At 43.2% G+C, this 23,033-nt stretch overlaps 1 protein-coding gene across 1 annotated transcript in view; it reads right to left on the bottom strand.

Annotated features, from left to right (window-relative positions):
• Positions 1 to 11,215, bottom strand: part of KMT2C (lysine methyltransferase 2C) — a gene marked incomplete at its 5' end in the record, with an annotated part of 192,527 nt that extends 181,312 nt beyond the window's left edge. Inside the window, one exon of the mRNA XM_080936200.1 lies at positions 11,055 to 11,215. Within this exon, the coding sequence (XP_080792326.1) occupies positions 11,055 to 11,215 (161 nt within the window). The remainder of the gene's footprint in view (positions 1 to 11,054) is intronic.
• Between the last annotated feature and the right edge of the window lie 11,818 nt (positions 11,216 to 23,033).

Raw genomic sequence — 23,033 nt, 5'->3', positions numbered from 1 at the left:
CATCTTTAAACCCAGTACTAAGATGGCAGGGACATAGGTGAGATCAAGGCCATGTTTAACTACATAATCTGTAGTAGAGAATGACCTTGAACTTCTGATTCTCTTGCTTCCACCTCCCACGTTGAGACTGCAGGCACTAGAGATCAAACAAAGAGCTTCATCCATCTTAGGCAAGCACTCTATTAACCAACTTAAATCTCAGTCCTGACAACAGCATTTCTTAAATACCAAACTCCTCAATAATAATCCATTTCTACATCAAAATAACTTAGAGAAGTAAGGGCCAAAGAAGCAGGAAGCCTCATTTAACTCTCTCAGGAAAAGACCCTTAAAAACAGTAGTCATTATCATTTGTATCAGACATAATTTGGTCCCCTGATTCATAAAGCCATCTCCTTTTGTTATTTATCACATCTGCTGTATTTACTTATCTACTTATTTGTATGTGTGTCCACACAAGCGTGCGCGCGCGCACACACACACACACACACACACACACACACACACACACACACACGTACGTCAAGCTTTATGTGTAGAAGCTTTTCTCCCTCTACCACATGGGTACCCTAAATCAGACCACAACTTGGAAGTAAGCACTTTTACACAGTAAGTCATCTTGACAGCCCAGTGTCCATTATTACTATTATTTGTTGTTGCTAACAAACAATATTTACTCATGATTTCACAATCTTGGCTGGGCTCAGCCAATGGTGTTTCCATTCTTACTAGTGGTTGCTTCTGCGACTGCATTAGAACAGAAAATCAACTAGGACTTGAACCCTGCTGAGTCTCTGCAACGGTCAGTCTGGCAGCCTCTCCCTCTCCACAGATTTCCAGCAAAGTCTAACCCAACTCCTAGCACTTCGATTACTTAAGACTCCCAGTGTCATTACTACTGCCAAACAGGACTTAGACAAGACACAACCATAGGGTACTACACAACAAATTGACTATATGGCCCAGTGGGGTTACAATAGCAGATACCATCTCTCCCTTTATTATTATAGATACCACCTTGAAGTGTACATAACCCCCACATACTATAAACTGGCCTCAAATTCACAGAAATCTGCCTACCTCTGTCTGCCTTCGCCAGGCCTGGGATTAAAGGCAAGTACTACCAGCACCCAGCTACCATGGCATCTTAGTACTACAGCTGAGGGCACTGTCTGAATTTGAGCATGATTACTTCTAGGTTTTTGTTGTTGTTGTTGTTATATAGGACACTCCCAACCTCAATTCCCTCAAAAACAGCAAGATAGCCAAGGAGGCTTTGTTATGAAGGATCAGCCTACTTCTGCCTCCAGAGTGTTGGGATTAAAGGCCACCACATCCAGCTCAGATTAAATATTCTCGATAGTTACACTAGCATGCTAGTGTTGAAATTTTTAATCAGCACAACAGGCAAATCTCTGTGAGTTTGAAGTTAGCGTGGTCTATATATTGAGTTCCAGGGCAGCTAGGACTATATAAATGATGTTGGTGGTGATGGTGGTGATTTCAATATGCAACAGTAAGTATATCATCTGAAAGGAGTCTCACTGGAGAAAAACAAGACACCATAACCAAGTACTTCAACTTTTGTAGCACTAATTATGAAAGATTTAAGATTTCATGTGGTCAACTTTAAACATAATTTGATACTTATATCAAACATGAAATACATTAACATTTCAAAGCTATGTTGAGATCATGCAATGCTTGTCTACCATGCAATAATGCTCTGGCACTGAGGGAAAAAAAAATCTTAAGTAACAAGAAATAGAGGTGGTGGCTCATGTCTTTAATCCCAGCAATCAGGAGGCAGAGGCAGGAGAATCAGTTTCAGGCCATGCTGGTCTACAGACTGAGTTCTAGGACAGCCCGGGTTACACAAGGTTTTTAAACCCTGTCTCAAAAGAGAGAGAAGAAAATGAAGTTTTGTTTTGACTTTTTTAAACTAGACTCCACAAAACAATGGGATTAAGAACAAAAACATATGGACTACAACAACAATCAAACTACTTTGCTTTTAATGTAATAGGTTACAGTTAAACTTAGAAAGTAAATGTTGCCAATCATGAAATATGTAAGAAATGAAGCTAGCAAGATGGCTCAGCACATAAAAGCACTTAGAGCTCAGGCCTGAGTTCGGTTCCTAGATTCCATGTAAACATAGAAAAAAAGCATTCCACAAAGTTGCCCTCTGCCTTCCATATGTATGCCATAAAATATGCATAGATGCACACATAAGCATGGCTGCACACATATCAGACACCCATGTATATACATGCAAACACACACAATACATTTATTATTAATCACAAGATGATAAATTAAATAAATATAAAAAGATGTGTCTGTCATGGTAGTACAGGCCTTCAATCCCAGCACTTTAGAGGCAGAGGCACAGAGGTACAGAGCCAGTCTAGCACTCATAAAAATAAATCTTTAAAAAAGTTATATAATATATATATTATATATATAAGGTGTGTATATATATACATATATATAATACTGAGATTTATAGGTTTGAGTAATGAAAATAATTAAAATCATTTTTTGTTGTAACACTACTAAATACAAAGCTTTCCTAGGGAGTTACTGTTCTTTATAATGAAAAACATTCAGTAAAAACCCTACCTTGAGCCTAACCTGATGGTGCATGCCTTTAATCCCAGCACTTGGATGGCAGATACAGGTAAATGGACTTCTATGTGTTATAGGTCATCTTGTCTACATAGCAAGTTCCAAGCCAGCCAGAGGTAGTAAGTCCCTGAAGAGTGGGGAAAATCCTTCCTCAGCACACATATTCAAAACATAAACTAAATTAAAAAGTAATTACTGGGCTTTCCCCCATAATTTTTTTTAAGCATTAACCTCTGCTGGGTATGGTGGCTCATAACTTTAATCCCAGCACCAAAGGCAATAAATTCAAGGCCATCCAGGGATATATAATTCTGCCTCAAAAGCAAAACAAAACAAATTACTAACTTTTTAATTCAAGAAGTACATTACAAAGTGTATATACCTCTATACATAAAACCAACACAAGTTTGAGCTTGTGTGTACTTTCTATAGAATAAAGTCAGCATTAAACTTACAACTTCACAACTCCTGAAAAGTTTTTCCCCAAACCAACAAAGCAACAGGCAGCCTCTGACACTGGTGCACACAGATTTATCTCTCTCTCTCTTGATAAAAACTGCACAGTAGGGGCCAGAGATATGTTCAAGTGGTTAAGAACTTGCTAAAATATGAAGTCTTCGATACATTCCCATCAGGAGAGGGGTAACTGCAAAGTAGACCACAGCTTGTAAGCAGGTTCAAGTAAATGGCATCCTTAATTACCTATCCTGAGCTAACCCTAAATCCCATTCCTACATCCCCAGGTACTTGTTGAGCATTTCTATCCTCTAGCTATCTGTGCCAGAGGCTTCCACACTCCTCTGCAGCAATGAGGACTTCTCACCACATCTCCAGCAGGCTGCCCTTTGCCTTTGCTATGACACTGAAACAGCAGCACATGTATCCCTGCCTGCTGGTAGCATATCTCTTCATACTTTTTATCTTGGTGGTTTTTCTAAAATAGCCCTCATAAAATTACAGGTGGATGCAGGAGAATCAGGAGTGCAGGAGCAGGCCTCGACTCTTGGAGATCATCTCAAAACATGACTAAAACAAGAACAACCAAATGTTTTTACTCATCTTTTTTTTTTTTCTCCAAGGCCTATCATTCAGAATCTAACTATGACTCTATAGCACATTTTAAATGCCTTGATAACCCTGACTACACTACAACTTGATCCCACTTCCTATATTAAGCCTCTGCCTCTATTCTCCAGGAAAACACTCCTAACTGAAATAAATGTGTTCTCTTGCTCTCTCCAACAGTCTCACTTTCTTATCACTCTACTTGGCTAATCCTCACCAACCCTTCAGGCTTTAATTCAAATACTACTTCCTGAAAACCTTCCAGGACTGTAGTTGGCCAGTGACTCTTCTCTTACAGAGTTAACTATTCATGATATTTAGCATGTTCTGTGAGTGACATGTGCCCAAAGAAAAAACTAAATGTCAGCAGAATCAGATATAGTAGAACATGCCTGTAATCCTAGAAGCTAAGAGGCACAGGCAGGAGACATAAGACAACTTCAAGGCCAGCCTGGTCTACATATCAAATTTCAAGTCAATCACTGATACAGCTTTTTTTTTCTTTTTCTTTTTTTCTTTTTTTTAAGTGAGCAGGGGTCCGAAAGATGGCTCAACCAGTAAAGGAGCCTGCCTCAAAGCTTGGCAATCTGAATTTGAATTGATCTCAAGTCCCATATGTTAGAGAAAACCGATTCCTGCAACTTGTGCTGAGATATCTCCCTCTCTCTCTCTCTCTCTCTCTCTCTCTCTCTCTCTCTCTCTCTCTCTCTTCTCTCTCTCTCTCTCTCTCTCCCTGTGTGTGTGTGTGTGTGTGTCTTCATACATATATATGTACATACAATTTAATTCAATTTATTAATGTTACCCACAAGGAAAGAACTGCTTTTTGTTTTAAAAAGTAAATAGAGGAGCTAGAGAGTTGACTCAGCAGCTAAGAACACTTGTTGCCCTGCAAAGAACCAGAGACTGGTTGCCAGCACTCCACACGGTGACTCAACAATCTATTAACCCCAGTTCCAGGGGATATGATGCCTTCTTCTGACCTCCCCTCAGGCACAGGCAGGCATGCATGTAGTGTAAACATTCATGCAATCAAAACACTCACACATAAAATCCAAATGAAAAAAAAACTAAAAAAAAAAAAAGTTTTTAATTTAAAAGTAAACAAAGCCTATGCCATCTCAAACTGTGCTTTATATAGCTCCTGCTACTCATAGCAGCAACAGCAGAAGTGAAAATCTTTTACATGAAGCCTAACATTAAAACAGAGAAGAGCTGTGTCATTCTTGTTTCTCTAACCTGTGCTTTTAAGTCTTTCATATTCTGCAAGAGATTTAAAAGTCCAATTTCAGGATGTAGAGATGGCTCATACTGAGAGAACCTACTTCTCTTGCAGAAGGCAGCAGAGGCAGACAGATCCCAGTGAATTCAAGCCCAGACTGGTTGACACAGTGAGTTTCAAGCCAGCCAGGGAAAAATATGAAACCCTGGCTCAAAGAATTAACTAATTTAAAATAAATCAAATAATTATTTTTAATAAAATCTTTAGATTCATTAGAAAGTTATGCATAAACCTTTGATCCCAGAGCTTGGGAGGCAGAAGCAGGCAACTCTGAGTTCAAGGACAGCCTGGTCTAGTCTACAGAGCAAGCTCCAGGACAGCCAGGGATCCACAGAGAAATTCTGTCTCCAAAACACACACACACACACACACACACAAACACACACCCCTCAGATTCCAAATTCATGATTGTTTTTCCTGCTAGATATTTCATAACCACTACCAGCACATGGTGATATATAAGACCATCACTTAAAAAAAGAAAATCATACTTATTTTACTTAACTTTTTACAACTTATCTTGCCAAGAAGTTCTAAAGATAATTACTGGGTATAAACATGATAAAGAAAATATTATAAGAGAATGGGGGATTAATCAGCTTGCTAAAAACAACACAGTGGAATACTGGCCGTCACACTTTTCATCTAACCTGGAGCCTACATGGTAGGTGAGCCTATTTCCAAGTTTGTCCTCTGACCTCCACAGACATACTGAGGAATGCATGAGTCCATATACATACACATGTGTGCACACACATATAAATAAATGCAAATGTAAAAAAACAATGCAAATAGAGAAATAGATTAGAACAATGATTCTGTGGCATTAACTTATTACCCAAGAGAATCACAGATGAAATGCCAAAACACCCTCAAGGGCACCACACACCTGTCCACTAGGAAAGCATGCAGAGAGAACTTTTAGTGCTGTGTCTTTTAAAGGATGCTTCTTTTTTTCTTTTAAGACAGGGTTTCACTGTGTAACTCTGGTTGGCCTAGAACTTTTATGTAGACCATGTTTATCTAGAACCCAGATATAGTTTCACCTGCCTCGGTCTGGGATCAAAGGTGTGTACCACCACAATCAAAGATATTATATGTATGAATATTTGCCTGAATATATGTATGCACACCTTATAAGCTTCCCGACATACGTGTGGAAACTCTAAACCACAGAGCCAACTCTCCAGTGCAATCTAGTGTTCTTTATGCTTAAAGACTGACTGAGCTGGAGAGACAGCTCAGTGGTTAAGAGCACTGACTGCTCTTCCAGAAGTCCTGAGTTCAATTCCCAGCAACCACATGGTGGCTCACAACCATCTGCAATGGCATCTGATGCTGTCTTCTAGTGTCTGTAGACAGCTACAATTTATTCATATAAATAAATATAAATCTTAAAAAACAAAACAAAACAAAAAGACTGATCTATTTATTTTGGAAGGTCAATAAATTTACATGAAAGCTCCTTAGTTATAAGCTTACATTGACTTAAAGAATATAAAGGCCAAACAACCACTATCTAATCAAAGAAACTCGTAGCCCCAAAAATAACCTATAATTTTACAAAATAGGTAGGGTAATACATTTTATATCATCTTGTAATCAATTTACAAATTAATGTGTAACCCTGCAAGTTGACTACACAGTGCATCACAGAATTAAGTGAGTAAGAAAAAAATGTAATAAGTCATCTAAGAATGAGAAATTAAACTATATGGATACTTTTAAATTTGCATGGACATTTGCTTATTAACTTAATATATTAACAATGTGAAATTATGATTAAAAAATCATATTCCCAAATATTACAAATTCGTAGAAATAAGCCAACAGCTAACTACAGTACGGCCAAGTTAGAGAACAATCTTCCCAACAGCAAAGAGAGGGTGACAGTCCTAGGACCAGTTTTCAATTAAATTAAAACACTTCGGTGCCTCCTAAAGGCCAAAAATCAGTAGAAATAGGTAGGTTCGTGGGTGGGTAGGTAGGTAGGTGGGTACATGGATAAAGATTTGATAGGATATAATATATTATATATAATCCCCACTTATCTGTTATCTTAAAAGTTAAAAATTATTGTTTGTTTAGCAGGGATGTGCAGACCTACAATGCTCCCTGCTCTGGGAAGCTGAGGAAATATTCAAATGCTAGGCCAGCTCAAGCTACAGATCGAGTTCAAGGTCAGCCTGGGATATATAATAGGCCTTATCTCAAAAATAAATTAATTAATTAAAATAAGGAAGGAGAAAGGTAGAGTAGGAGGGAAAGTAAAGGGTAGGACAGGACAGGATAGGAAAGGAAAGAAGAGACAAAGAACTGGTATCATAAATATTAAATACTTGCATTATCTCAGAAGGTATGAATAGTGATGGGGGGGACTTTCTATTCAACTGTATATACAATAGTGAAGATCAGTTGTCTATCACTTATTTCAAGTTGGCAGATATGAGAAATTTTGTTAGAGAGTCTTAAGAATACAAAATAGCAACAGTTACCAGCTGCACTTCAAGACACCTTGCAAGACATTATCCATTGTTCCTATCCTGTAACAATAACACTAAAGCTGTCTCTCCAATAGCAGTAAATGCCCTCTGAGAAGTGATTCCTAGCACAAATTTGACTCAATAAGGGTTGAAGGCAGTATCTCAGAAACCCTATCCCTGACACCTGCTGCTTCAACACTTTTCATTCACTACTTACCATCCCTGACATCAACCCTGATGACATAACAAATATGGCAGAACACTTCCTGGGCTTCATACTAAAGTCAGGTATGGTAGCTAACACCATTTAATCCCCGCACAATGTCTGGCAGGTCTGTAACACACAAAGCCAGCCTGGTCTACAGAGTGGGTTCAGGACCACAGTAAAACCCTTGTCTTTAAAAAAAAAAAAAATTAACATTAACATAATTAGACCTGCACCCTAAACATTGCCCTATACTGTTTATCAAGGAGCAAATAAAAACATGCTCATAAGGATTATGAGCATTCAAAATAACTAAATGGTTAGAGTCTTTGCAGTTAAGGAGAAATTTCAAGTGTAAATTTCACCGTGAGTTACTTGATTTGTCTCCCCCCAACCCCCAGAGCTAAGGACTAAACCCAGGGCCTTGCTCTACTACTGAGCTAAATCCCCAACCCCTACACCTGACTTCTATACAACAGGAAATTCCTGTGTATATACCTACTTTTAAAATTCTGCCTCAAAAGTAATGCCTTTAGTTCAAAATATTTGCTTTTAGATAGTTACTATAATTTTGATATAATTAGTTAATGTAAAACCTATTAACTACATAGTTTATGCCTTTTAAATGTGATAAGCAAAAAAAAAAAAAAAAAAAAATTCAGCTAGCCAAAACTATAAATACTTGATTTGTTTACTTAATTATTAAAAATTCAAACAATGGCAGAGCATGGAAATATGCTTTAATTCCAGCCTTTAATTCCAGCAAGTGAGGCAGAGGCAGGCAGATCTCTGAGTTCTTTGATTCAAAGGCCAGCTTGGTCTACAAAGCCAAGTACCAGGCCAGCCAGAGCTACATAAGAGACCCTGTCTCAAACAAACAAACAAAGGCCATAAACTTTGTTTCTTCAGTGCACTCACTCTTTGCAATCCCACACTATTCATTTACTGCAAACCTAAATCACATTTGTTACACATCAGTTTCACTTTCAGGGTCTTCACGAACTACAGGTTTTTCCTCATGGATCCTAATGTAGGGAAAACAAGATCGAAAACTCTTTACTTTCCATTTAGCACATTAGTTTCCATTTACATATTTTTAAAAGATTTATTTATTTATTATCTATTTTATGTATATGAGTACACTGTCACTGTCTTCAGACACACCACAAGAGGGCATCCGATCCCGTTACAGATAGTTGTAAGCCACCATGTGATTGCTGGGAATTGAACTCAGGACCTCTGGAAGAGCAGAGGTCTTAACCATCTCCAGCCCTACATGTTTCAAATACAATCAGAGATTCCACTCCCTTCAAAAGATACCTAATTTTTAAGAATTTAAAAGTTAGAAGCCAATTACCACTACATTTTACTTCCCTACAAAAAAATTCTGTGTTGCTTTTCAAATCCAAAAGAAAAAATCTAAAACGTAATTTCCCAAAGTATTAAGACTATACTGTCATTCCTTACGAAAATACTTAACTTCTCAAAAGGCCGTTTTTTTCTTGATTAATAATAGTGCTAAGAATTAAAATAATAATGTGGCAATAACTTAAGTCACCCTTTCTTCTTGTTCAGAGGAGTTTCACTAATGCACCTTAACTCATCTCGATGGGGAAGCACATTGAGTGTGCCCAAACATCCTCAAGTGTGTGACCCTAGCAATGCAAAACTGAGCGATTGTATGTCTACTCTTTCTAAAATAAAGATTTTAAATGCAAATATAAAACATGCTTACCTCAAATTATCCTATAGTAAGACTTGTTTATGTGTTTTGTTTTTTCAAGACAGGGATTGTCTACATCACCCTTGCTGTCCTGGAACTCCCTCTGTAGACCAATTGGCCTTGAACTCCACCTGCCTCTGCCTCCCGAGTGTTAGGCTTAAGAAGATCTTTCAGGCCTGTGCCATCCTGAACCCTCTTATGAGCTGCAGATGTTTTTTCAAACAGTGAAATGGGAAGAAATCGAAGTAAACCTCTAACATGGCTTAATCCCGTGCTGCTTTCTAGAACAGTATTTATGTCAAACTGACCAAGTCCAAAGTTACTCAAAACTCCACATACCGTCTCCAAATTTCAGTCAAGGCAGGCATGTTATGTTATGCAGAACATCACTTTACAATGTAACAGACTGAAATAAACTCGTAACTTTGTATCACAAAGAACCTAATGCAATAATGTACACATCCTCTATACAGTGTTTCTCTCAAGATTTTTCACAGCTAGGTAAGAGCTAGCAGGCGATAAAATATGGAGGTGACTAAAGGCCCTGGAACATTTAGTAGTAAAAAGAAAGCAAAGCCCCCAAAAGGGTACACTGTGTCAATAGCTTAGTGGGTTCCCGAAGCCCAGGCTGCTTGCTATGGCTCAGTTAACACTATTTTTCCTGCAATCGCCAGACACAACAAATGAATGCAGGTAAACCAAACAAACAGCCTATCCATAAATGTGCTGGCTTCCTCCTGCAAGTCCCAGCGCACCCTTCCACCGCCAACAGTTCAATGAGAATATCATACAATGAAATGAGTAAGCAACACTCGCCATTCTGCAACTTTGAAAGATGGTCACCAACCTTCCGCAGCACCCCGAAGAGCCACAATAGCCTTGCAACTAACTCATTGGCACTAAAACGGTTTCCTTAATTTTCAAGCCAAGTTGCCGAATAACCACTTTTAAAGACAACACTTCTAGCCCCAGTTCATCCACCGGGCACAGTCCTCCCGTACGCTCAAAAACAATCGAAAGCCATTCCCTGCCCAGCTGGAGTTGAAGTTACTCGTCCAGCGACGTTCAAAGCTGTCTCCCCCTAAACAAAGTGCTCAGTGCCTTCAGCGCCGCGGAACCCGGCCGCGTTCCCGAAACTCCGGCTCGCCCGCTCACACCTGGGCCCGTGCGATCCCGAGCGCCGGCTGCGGAGCCGGGCGGTGCGGTTCGGGGCGGTGGGGGATGGGGAGGACAGGCTCGAATGGCTTCCTAATGTATCATTAAGGAGCAAAAGCACCGGTCTGGGAGCAAGAAAAGTTAAAGGAGCCGCGAGCTGACAAAGAGCGCCGGCCACCGCACCGGGACCACCCGGCCGCGGCGTTTGACAGCTCGGTCCCTGGCGCCCACAGCTTTGTGGCTCCGAGCGGCCGGGCCGGCAGCAAGCTGGGCGTGCTCGGCGGGGCGTGTGCGGACGCCGGGCTAGGCCCTTGGGAAGCCGCCGGGCGGTTCTCCCAGAAGCGAGGCCGAACTCCAAAGTAAAGTGCGCGGCACGGCCGGCGGGACCTGCGCGGGCGCCGCCGAACCGGGCCGCGCCTGGGCCGCCCCGCCCCCACCGGGCCGGGGGCCTGACAGCTCCGGGCCGCGCCGCCGCTGGCCGCCCGCCTGGCTCCCTCGCGCTCAACTTACTTCTTTCTGGCTCTCTGGAAAGGGGAAGCGCCATCTTTGCGAGGCCGGCCCCGAGGTCTTTTGTCTGCGGCTGCGGGGCTCGGGGCCGGGGCTCCGGGCTCCTCGGGGGGTGCTGGCGGCGGCTGCTGCTGCTCCGCGCTCCGGTCCTCCTCCGACGACATCCTAGTCACCAGGAAAGACACATGGATCCCCGTCCTCCTCCTGGGGGGCTCCTCCCGCCGCAGCGGCCGGTGCCACCGCCGCTGCTGCTGCTCGAGTTGCTCCTCCCCGGCTCAGCCTCTCGCATTTCCCGCAGCCCGGGGAGCAGCAGCAGCAGCAGCAGCAGGTACCGGGAGAGGCGGCAACATGGAGCTAGCAGGACACGCACTCACACACATCGGCGCGGGCGCGCGCACTCGGCGCGCAGGGGCCGGCGGGGGGCGGCGGGCAGGCGGGCGGGGCGGGCGGGGCCGGCCGCGCGGGGCGGGGCGCCGCGGCCAAGGATGGGGCCGGCAGGGCCGGCGGGGCCGGGCTGGAGGGCGGCGCCGAGCGGGGCGGGGCGGGGCGCGGCGCGAGGGGCGCGGGCCGGGGGCGGCCGCAGGGGTCTCCGTCCGGCCCCTCCCTCCCTCAGGCCGCCCGCGGCTGGAGGAGAAAGGGCCGCGGAGGGGGCGGCGGGGCGGGGACAGCCACCCCTCCCCCGCGCCGTCAGCCCGTCAGGCCCACGCCGCGGCGAAGTTTTGACAGCTGCTCCAGTTGTTGTGGTGGGTTCCGGGGTGGTGCGAGCGCCGGCCCCTCAGTCGCGCGCTGGCAATCGCTCGCTCACACACTGCCCGCTTACGGCGTTTCCCTATGGCTAGCTCCCTCGCTCTCGCTGCTCCCTATCGCTTGCCCGCTCTCCCGCCGGCGTGGCTCCCTCAAGCTCGGGATCGCTCCCTCACGCTAGCTTTCGGCTCCATCAAGCTTGGCTCCCTCACGCTGGGCTCCCCTCTCGCTCGCTCGCTCGCGAACGCTCCCTCACGCTCGCTTTCTCTCCTGGGGCAGCAAAGGAGGAAGTTTTGCGGCTGTGCGTTCACCACGCAAACAACACACGCACACGGCAGTGGCCGTCGCGCGAGGCCCGCACCCGGGTCCCCCGGGGCAACCCGCACCACAGACCTCTCAAACTCGCCGCCGGCTCGCCCACACACAGGCGCCTCCCGCCCCCGCCCCCAGCGAGCTGCTGCCACTCACGGGGCTGGCTCCGCGCATGCGCCGCGCGCCGCCCGGCCGCCGCCGCTGACCTCACCGCCCCTCCCCCGCCCGCTCTGACGCGGCGGCGGCTGCAACTCGGGCTCTGGCGGGCGCTAAGCTGCGGACCGGGTATCCGGGATCAGGGTCCGGCCTGGCCCGGGTGGGGAGCGGTGTAAACACTCCGGAGCGTGCACCCGCGCGCGGTGCGCGCACGTGCGTCCGCGAACCCCCCCCCCTGCGGGCGTGGGCCTCCCCGGGCCTCGCGGAGTCCCACGTAGGCTTCCCCAGTGCGGTGCAACCGTGGCAGGACTGCTTTAGATCCTAACTCCAGCTGTAATTTCTCCGTTAGGCGTCTTGTTGTAAACACTGTGAGCCCCGGAGACTGCTGGACCAAAAAAAAAAAAATGATAATACACCAAGCGGGCAGATTGAGTGGATGAAAATGTCTCTACAAGGATAGAAATGCATTAGCGTGAACGTTGCGTGTGCTCAAGATATAAAAATGGAAATACGGCAAAGCGGTTTCCCATTTTTTTTAAAAAAAAAAATTGATTCCTTAAAAATGGGGCTTGAAATCGCTAGGACGCCGCGCTGCTCCGCACTTCCTTTGCACTAGGGACTGGCGTGTGGGAGTGAGAAATAGTAGAGATGGGAAAACAGATCCGTGGAGCACCGTGGATGGCTTAGAGTAGCCTGCCACTCGCTGAGCTGCTCAGAGCCTGGAATCCGAGCGTACTTTGCTATCAGTTCTTTCCATTCTCAACAGTTTCAATGTTTCTAGAGATCCCATTCACCTTTCCTGCCACATGATAGCCAGGTTATTAACACTGAACTGGGATTCACATCTGGATCAAACTTTGAGAGTCTAGTGCCTATTGCAGCTGTAAAAAAAAAATTGTTTATTTTCTTTGTTTATTTGAAATGGCTGAAACTGAGTCCTTGAGTCATTGAATTCCTTCTGGGTTTAATCCCTGCAGGCATTTTCAGATTTATTATATGTATGGTCAAATCTTGGAAAAGGGAAAAAAGGCTGCCGTTATAAAGGTAAGCTACAAATTAAAAGGAGAGAGGAAATTGGTGTTTCTAGACAATTAAATTACTTCTCACTGTGGTATATTGAACCCGGGGCTTCACACACAGCTAAGAAAGCACTCCATCACTGAGTTTTATCACTAGACTGAATCTTTTTTTAAAGACTTTTTAAAGCAATATTTTTGTTTGTATACGTGTCTTCATGAGTTTATGTGCACCATGTATGTGCAGATACCTGAGAAGGTCAGAAGGTGTCCAGCCCCCTAGAACTGGAGTTACAGGCGATGGTGAGCTACCCTGTGGGCACTGGAAATCAACTCCAGTTTCCTGCAAGAACCGTGTTCTTAACCTCTAAGACATCTCTCCAGACCCTGGTCCTGGCTTTTAAATATAAACTTTTAAATTAAAGTTGTTTTACTTTTGGTACTAGAATAAGAATAATATTCGTCTTTAAAAAATTAAATGTCACATTATTGTTGCTATGATTAAAATAGAGGAATGGGCATGGAACCAGGTATGGTGGCCCATACCTTTACTCTCAGGACTAGAAAGGCAAAAGCAGGTGGACCTCTGTGAGTTTGGGGTGTCCCAGTGTAGGGGAATGACAAGGCAATGGGGTGGAGAGGGGATCAGAAGGGAGTGCACCTTTGTGGAGGCAACTGGAGGGGAAAGGGGTATGAGAGCAGGGCCTGGTAAAGGGATAACATCTCAAATGTAAATACAGAGTATCTAATATTTTTCTTTAAAAAGACAAAAAATGAAAATATGAACTTAAAGTGTAGGATTTATGATACTTGGCTTCAGATATGTAGTTTTCAATGTAATTCATAAATTAAAATGTAATTCATAAGTTAAAACAAAAGAGCAAGTTGATAATAGAACATTTTAAAAAATTGTAAAATATGGCTCAAAATCCAATAGTCTTGAGTACTTTGGAGGAGGAAGCAGAGGATCAGTAGTAGTTCATGGGCATTTATTTGGCACTATGTATTGAGCCTAGGATATACCTAAGACCCTATCTCATTTAGGAGAGGGCTCAGCAGTTAAGATCCTGTACTGTTCATCCAGAGGGCTTGGGTTCCATTCCTAGTACCCAGATAAGGCAGTTCACAACTGCCTTTAACTCCAGCTCTGAAGGAATCGAACACCTTTGGCTACTGTGGCACCTGTATCCATGTGCATAGACAGACAGACATACACACGCATACAAGCAGATCTTGAAAAGGTAAGAGGTAGGAGTGGATAGTAAGCTCAGTGGTGCTGCTCTTCCAAAAGACCCAGGCTCAGTCCAGCCCACAGAGGCTCACAGCTGTCTGTAACTTCACTTCCATGGGATATGACACCATTTTCTCACCTCCATGGACAGCAGACGTGCACATGGTACACAGGCATACATGTGGCAAAATGCCATGAATAAATGATTCAGATTCAAGATTCAGCCAGGCAGTGGTGCACATACCTTTAATCCCAGCACTTGAGAGGCTGAGGCAGGTGGATCTCTGTGAGTTTGAGGCCAGAACAGAGCAAGTTCTAGAGCAGCCAGGACTACAAAGGAAAAATAGCAAAAGCATAAGCCTCCCAAATTTGGATGCTTTGCACAACTGAACATAGCTCTTATTTTTGAAAACATAAGATACTCTACATTGTTTCTGATATGTCATTTCTATTTTTACATGTGTTGTATCAACTATAAATATTACAAGATTCAGCCAGGCAGTGGCACACATACCTTTAATCCCAGTGCTTAGGAGGCAGAGGCAGGCAGGTCTCTAAGTCTGAGGCCTCAAAAGTGAACCATCAGAAAGACTAGAGGAAAACTGGAGTTAGTGGTAGCCACCCAACGCCTCTGAACAATTAAGCCAGATATGATAATGTGTGCCTCGTGTCTCTAATCCCAAGGCAGAGACATTCAGATCTCTGTGAATTTGAGGCCAGTCAGGGTTACATAGTGAAACCCTGTCTCAAAAAGAAAAAAAATCTACATTCTAATAATTTTTTTTCTGTTTTCCATTTCTCTTTTTGAGACATTCTCCCTGTATACTACAGATTGATCTCAAACTCACAGAACCCTAGGTATGACAAATATGTACCATCATGCCTGTCCTAACAATACATTAGTAAAAGAGGCACTATTTTTAAAATGTAACAGAAACGAAATAACTATAGCAGCCACCTGTAAAGAGCTGCTTGAAAAGGTCTTTTCACTTCCATACTGGGTTTTTCTAAAACATCGCGCTCTTTCATGGCACAGCTAGTGCTCTCTTAATCATACATAAATAAATATATACATATATATTTTATGTGCTGGGGGACTAGAGAAAATACGTTACTGACAACACAGAAAAAAAAAAGTCTCAGGGAAATAATAAGCAAGAGTGATTCTCCAAGAGTCTAGCAGAGCAGGGACCCCATGCAAATTCATAATCCAGATCCCTTCTTCCCGACTGATGATTGGCAGGTGCCAAGGAGTGTCTCTGGTAAAGTGCAATTTGTTTTGCTTTCAGGGAGTATGAAAGCATCCATAGGGCTCTCTACAAGTCCACTTTGACCGCTGTACTGTTTTTCCTTGAAAGCTGAGTCTTAAATTCCTTGGGGTTGTTTATCCTGGGCTTGTTTGCTTTGCATTCAACACAGAGGATCAGACCAAGGGTTTTGTGCATGTTAGGCAATTGTCTACCACTGAGCTTATACCTTTTTGTATTGATATTTTTACTGTTAAAGTTGCCCTTTGCTGGGGATGTAGTTCAATGGTAGAACCCTTACATAACATGTACCAAGGATATAAATTCATTCCCATCACTGGAAAAAGATACATTAGATATATTACTTTGCATATGTCAGTAAGGTATACACATATGCCTGTATATCTTGGAAATGTTAAGGGAAGAAGCAGAAGAGAATAGGACATCTTCAAAAGGGAATGGTCTGGAGACATTGCTCAGTGCTTAAGAGCATCGGCTATTCTTGCAGAGCAGTGGGGTGTGATCCATCATCCACATGGCAGCTCACAACTATCTTTAGATCTGTGGGATCCAATGCCCTCTTTTGGCCTCTGAGGGCACTAAGCATACCTTCGGTGCACAGACATACATAAAAGTGGTCAAACACTTAAGTGCACAAAATTTAAAAATTTGTAATCTTTTTTTGTTCATGAGAGAGGGGGGGGGCAGGGTCTCATCCTGTAGCTCTTTTTTGTCATAGAACTTGCTGTCTAGACCAGATTAGCCTAGAATTCGGAGATTTGCCTGCTTTTACCTCCCAGAGCTGGGATTAAAGATATGCACCACACATGGTAAAATAGCCTGCCTCCATTTTAGACTTAAAAGCCATGTTATAGTAAAGATAAACTAGCTTTTGTTAATAAACCTGTTTATTATTAAATCTCTGTTTCTCAAGGATTGGGCCATACCTTGCCTGTAACCTTAGCTACAGATGGTTCTATACTTCCTGTTCCAGGAAATGACAGCCATGTCTTTGTTCAAAACGTTATTATAACCATCTTGCAACCCTACCTTGTTTCTTCCTGTGTACAAAACCATTTTTCCTACCAAGACAAATATGAAAAGACCAGTAGACAATCAAAAAATAAACATAGAAAAACATACAAGTAGATGAAATATTTGCATCTATTAATATACAGAAGCACAGTTTTAATGTGAGGTTTGGTGACCAAAAGGTCACCTGGAGGAGAGGCTGCCGACAAGTGCCCTGTGGTAGGAGTTCTCAAGGAACAAAGAATGACTGACACAGGAGGAGGTCTCATTCTCTCCTGTCCCCTCTGCCACATACTGTCCTAGGTTCATCTTCTTTACAAACTCCAGAGACTGCTGACTCTTCATCTCCTCCTCTTGCTGCATCTGTGTCCTTTTCTCTCATAGGAAACCAGGCTTGTTGGACTGAAGACCCTCAATGATCCATTACGTCCTCATCTTAGTGAATAGGGTCTGCAAAGCATGTAATTTCCAAGTAAAATAAATAAATAAAAGATCACATGCGTGGAACATGACTTTTAGAACCATGCCAGAAGCACCATCCTTCTTACCAGATCAAATACATACTGTCAGGTGGGCTAAGGGTATCAAGACCCTGAGTTCAGAGCCTGCACTGACCGCTTATATATCACTGCATGCACTGTATATAGTTAGAGAATGTGTCTAGTGCACTATCAATACACAAGCATCAGGAGTGTCTTTGCTATTATTGTGTTTTTGAAATAGGGTAATGGGCTAGAGAGATGGCTCAGTGGTTAGGAGCACTGACTGCTCTTCCAGAGGTCCTGAGTTCAGTTCCCAGCAACCACATGGTGGCTCACAACCATCTGTAATAAGATCTGATGCCCTCTTCTGGTGTGTCTGAAGACAGTTAGAGTGTATTTATATATAATAAATAAATGAATCTTTGAGAGAGGGGGGAGGGGGAATCAATGAATCTTTGAGAGAGGGGGGAGGGGGAATCACATATCCCTGGCATTCCAAAATTTGCCAGGTATCAACTGGCCTTAAACTCCACTCTTCCTACCTCTACCTCCTACATGCTGAGTCCACAGGTCTGCCACCCTAGATCACATCTTTTGACTTGGAAAAAAAAATCGATATCCAATCTATTTCTCAGAAGAACTTCCCCTTCAAAATAAAATTGATGTATGGCAGTTCTACAATTATTTTGATCTATGCAGAGACAGATTTAACTACAACCAAATAAACCTAAGAACAAGTTAGGATATAAGGTAGTTGGTAGAATGCTTTCTTCAAGTACACAAAGCACTGGGTTTGATTCCCCTCACCAAGTAAGTTTTTAAAGTCTATTGGGGGCTGGAGAGATAGCTCAGTGGTTAAGAGCACCAACTGCTCTTCCAGAGGTACTGAGTTCAAATCTCAGCAACCATATGGTGGCTCACAACCATCTGTAATGGGATCTGATGCCCTCTTCTGGTGTGTCTGAAGACAACAACAGTGTACTTATATATAATAAATAAATCTTGTTTTAAAAAGTCTATTGGAACCTGATTTATGGAACTGACTTAGAAGTCAAAGACAAAGATCAGTCTTATCACTTTCCTCTGTGCTGTGCCTCAGAGAGGAGAGAACTGTGTAACAAAACTGTGTGTGGGGGTGGGGGGAGTGTATGATATTAACGGGCTGCAGAGGTGGCTGAGTGTTTAAGGGCACGTGTTGCTCTTTTGGACCTGAATTTGATTCTCAGGACCCATGCCAGGCAAATCACAGCCTTCTGTAAGTCCAGCTCTAAGGCATTGATATTTTTGGCTTTCCTGGGCATCTGCACTCACATGCACAGACCCATGTGCAAACATGCACGAAGTTCACACACATTTTTTAAAAATTGTTTTGTTTTTGTTCTTTGCCAGAGTTTTTCTGCACAGCCCTGGCTGGCTTGGAACATACCTTGTAAACCAGGCTCCCCTCAAACTCAGAGAGCCACCTGCCTCTGCCTCCTGCGTGCTGGGATTAAAAGTGCACACACCACTGCTCAGCTGAAACATAATTTAAAATAATAAAAATTAAATGTTATGAAAACTACAACTAGGTTCTCTGAAGACAGAAGCAGAACTCACAACTGCCTAGGATAGTGTTTGGATTCCTTGGCCTGGCACAGTGCACCCCAGACAGCCCCTCCGCCTTCCTTGGCCTGGCACAGTGCACCCCAGACAGCCCCTCCGCCTTCCTTGGCCTGGCACAGTGCACCCCAGACAGCCCCTCCGCCTTCCTTGGCCTGGCACAGTGCACCCCAGACAGCCCCTCCCCCTTCCTTGGCCTGGCACAGTGCACCCCAGACAGCCCCACTGTTAGCTTTGTGCTCCTCCCGACTTGCTCTATGGCTTTTAGTTCCAGACAGTGAAATGGTTCTGGCTCTCTCACCCTGCAACCCTTCCCCTTTCACCTGACCAAACCCTTTTCTCTCTTCTGCTGCCACTTAAAACAGTGTCCACCCTTCACCTCTTGTCTCCACAAGGATGCTCCTCTTCCACTCTGGGCCGGTGTAAAGTAAGGTTTCCTGGTCTTTGTCTATCTCAGCCCCTTTTCACTCTGGCTGGCGTGGAACTCACGGTGTAGATCAGACTGGCCCTGAACTCATGAAGATCCACCTGTCTCTGCCTCCCTCAACCTTCTCCTCTTGGGTTTTGAAACAGATGTTTCATTGTCTCAAGCTTCAGACTTGAAGCTATGTTATAACCGAGGATGGCCTTGAACTCTTGATCCTCTTGTTTCTCTCTTGCCAGTGCTGAGATTACAAACCTGTGCCAGTCCCCAGATTACTATCTTAAATTGCTATTTTTTTAAAAAAGTCAAATATTCTAACAGTGTAATACAGTGATATACAAGTTGATACTTACATGCTGGGAAGGAGGGTAGGAAAATGGGTTAAATTATTTGTTTTCTGTAATTTAACCTTTTTTTTTTCCACAAGAGCAGAGAATGTTGTACAGTAAAAACACTACAGTGTTTATAACATACTATAGTCTCCAGTATGAGGTGTTTCAGTCAGCTTCCAATGGTATAGCATTGCATGACGGCATGTATAGAGAGTCCCATGTTCTATGTTCAAAAGCCAGACTGTAGAGAAACTTCCAGGCATGGGGTTGTCAGAAATGACTCGGGGCTAGAGGATAGCAGTTAGGAATACTTGCTACTCTTCAGAGTTCAGTTCCCAGTCCCACATCAGGCAACTCACAACTACTTGATACTCCAGCCTCGGGGGATCCAACACCCTTTTTGGACCTCCTCTGGTGTGTGTGTGTGTGTGTGTGTGTGTGTGTGTGTGTGTACATGCATACACAAATACAAATAAAATACTTTTAAAGAAAATGTCTTAGATTCACTGTCCTTTAATATTTTTTAATATTCTTTTTTAATTTAAAAAAAACAAAAAGATTGTGATGGGTGGTGGCAGCACACTCCTTTAAACCCACTACTCGGGGCAGAGGCAGGCAGGTCTCTGAATTCAACGCCAGCCTGATGTCCTGAGTGAGTTCCAGGACAAGAAAAGCTACACAGAAAAATCCTGTTTTGAAAAAAAAGATATATGAGTGTGGGAATTTTGCCTGCATAAGCCAAAAGAAGGTGTCAGATTGTCTGGGACTGGAATTACAGATGTTTGTGAGCTATTCAGGTGCTGAAAATTGAACCCACATTTTCTGGCAGAGTAGCCAGTGCTTTTAACTGCTGAGCCATCTCTCCACCCCCAAGTCTTTGGTGTTTTCTTGCTTGCTTTTGCTTTTTGAGACAGGGTCTCTTCAAGTTGTCTTGACTGTCCTAGACCTTGCTAGGCCTTCAGCTCACAGAGCTCCTCCTACCTTTGCCTCCTGAATGCTGGGATTAAGTTGTGTGCGAACGCTCCTGGCCGTAACTTAAAAAATAAAACCAGACAGAACTAATCTCGGTTCTTATATAAAATTTAATTTATTTTACATGTATGTGTGTTTGGCCTACATGTAAGTATGTGCACCATGCGGGTACCTGAGGTCAGAAGAGGGCATAGGAGCCCATAGAAAAATTGTGAGCTGCCTTGAACCCAGGTCTTCTCTTCCTGTGGAACTAGCTCTCTGCCCCCTGGCCTTTGATATTCAGTTGTTACAGTTCAGAAACCTTTGACTCTTGCCATGTTCAGCTACCTGATCCCATGTGGAGGACATAATCCACAGTTTAAGAAGCTGGGATCTGAGGGGAGTGGGATTGCCCAGTGGGTCAAGGAACTTGCTACCATTCAGCGGGCTGTGTACTTGGTGTCACAAACTTTCAGAAGCCTGTGGCTAGTAGACTCCAAAATTCTGAGGTCTCACACCTGTAATTCCAGCTCTCTTGAGGCTGAGGCAGAGGAGTTTTGATCTCTAGGCCAGCCTGGGCTACACAGGGAGTATGAGACTAGTAAAGAGAAAACCAAAGAAAACCAAAGGCAGGCATGAGTAGTATACACCTTTATTTACACAGTAGAGAGGAAGAGTCAGGTGGATTTAGGTGAGTTTAGATATCAAAAACTGAGCATACTTGCACACACCTACAATCCAGCACTTCTAATCCAGCGAGGGATTAGAAATTCAAGGTTATTTTCAACTACCTAACCAACTTGAGCTCATGCTATGTGAAACTTTGCCAAAATTTAGAGAAAGAGAGAAGAAAATGTAAGTTTTCTGTTTTGGGTGTTTTGTCTACACATATGTCTGTACAGCACTTGTATGCCTGGTGCTTGGAGACCAGAAAATGGCATGGAAGCCCCTGGAATCAGAGTCGGAGACAAGAGCAGCCATGTGGGTGCTGAGAACTCCGCTAGTCCTCTACGAGATCATCTGTCCAGCCCCAAGTAGGATGGTTTGTTTATTTGATTAAAGAGGAGTGTCTGGAGAGATGGCTCAGTGGTTAAGACCATATATTGCTCTTCCAGAGGACCTGAGTTCTATTCCCAACACCCACATTAAGCAGCCTATAGCTCAGCTCCAGAGGATCTGACACAGGAACACCTGTATACAATACACATATACATAACTTTAGAACAAAGAACAAAATAAGAGAAAATAAGTCAAAATAGTTGCCATGGGTGAGCAAGATGGCTCAGTAGGTAAGGATGCTTGCCTTTAAGCCTGATGACCTGAGTTCTCTCCAAAACCCACATACTGGAAAGAAAGAACAAACTGCCAATGTCTTCTGACCTTCATACACACCATGTATGAGTGCCTCCTCACACATAAAACAAATAAATGTTTTATATATATGTATGTATATATGTATATATATTCAATTTATATTATATAATAATATGTAATTATATATGTTTAATGTATATTTAATTTAAATATAGTATATGATATATAATACACATTTATATATAAAAACATTATACATACACACGCATACATATTGTTTCCAAAGTTCTCATACTTACCTGGCTGGGAAATACTATGATCTCAAATTTGTTTTCCAGAGTAATGTTTATCCATTTGACTGGAGATATGTTGAATCCTGTGATTTCCCCAAATTCAGGAAACTCGACTGGATTATTTGCAATAATGGGGAACGATGTTAAAGCTCTTCCCCTGTTACAGAGAAACAAGAAAGAGTTGTCTACAGTCTTCAGATAATATCTCCTTAAAAGCATTCTCTGAGCCATGAAAACACTGACAGGAAAAGGATTACAAAAATAGAACATACACACACATATATGTTTATATATCCCATTTTAAAAATGTGACAATCATTATTCATGCATATAATAATTCATGCATGAATAATTCATATTCATGCATAAAGTAACAATGTTCATGAAGAATTAGAGAGATGGGGTCATAGGTCAGGTGATACTGTGCTTGCTTGGTGTTCATGAAGCCCTGGACTTAACACCAGCATGCCATAAGCCAGGCATGGTAGTGTTCACCTGTGAGCTCAGTACCCGGGCCTCACTGGCCTCAGTTTGAGACTTTATCTTAAAACAATCAGGACTTGCAAGATGGCTCAGTGGGTAAGATGCTTGCTGCTAAACCTAATGACTTGAGTTCTATCTCTTTACCCAAATGGGTAAAGAAAAAAACCAGCTCTCACAAGCTGTCCTCTGGTCTTCATACACACATAGACACAAATAAAATAAAAATATGAATATAAAGAAAAACTTGCAAAAACAAACAAGCCAAGGGGGCGGCGGGGAGAGAGGTTACAGACAAGGACCTATAATCCCAGCACTTGCTGACTGATGCAGGAGAATCATGAATTCCAGGCTGTTTTAGTTTGATTT

This window comes from Micromys minutus (assembly GCF_963924665.1).
Source record: "Micromys minutus genome assembly, chromosome: 23".
In the NCBI taxonomy this organism is placed as follows: Eukaryota; Metazoa; Chordata; class Mammalia; order Rodentia; family Muridae; genus Micromys; species Micromys minutus.
This window is presented reverse-complemented; position numbering and strand designations above follow the sequence as displayed.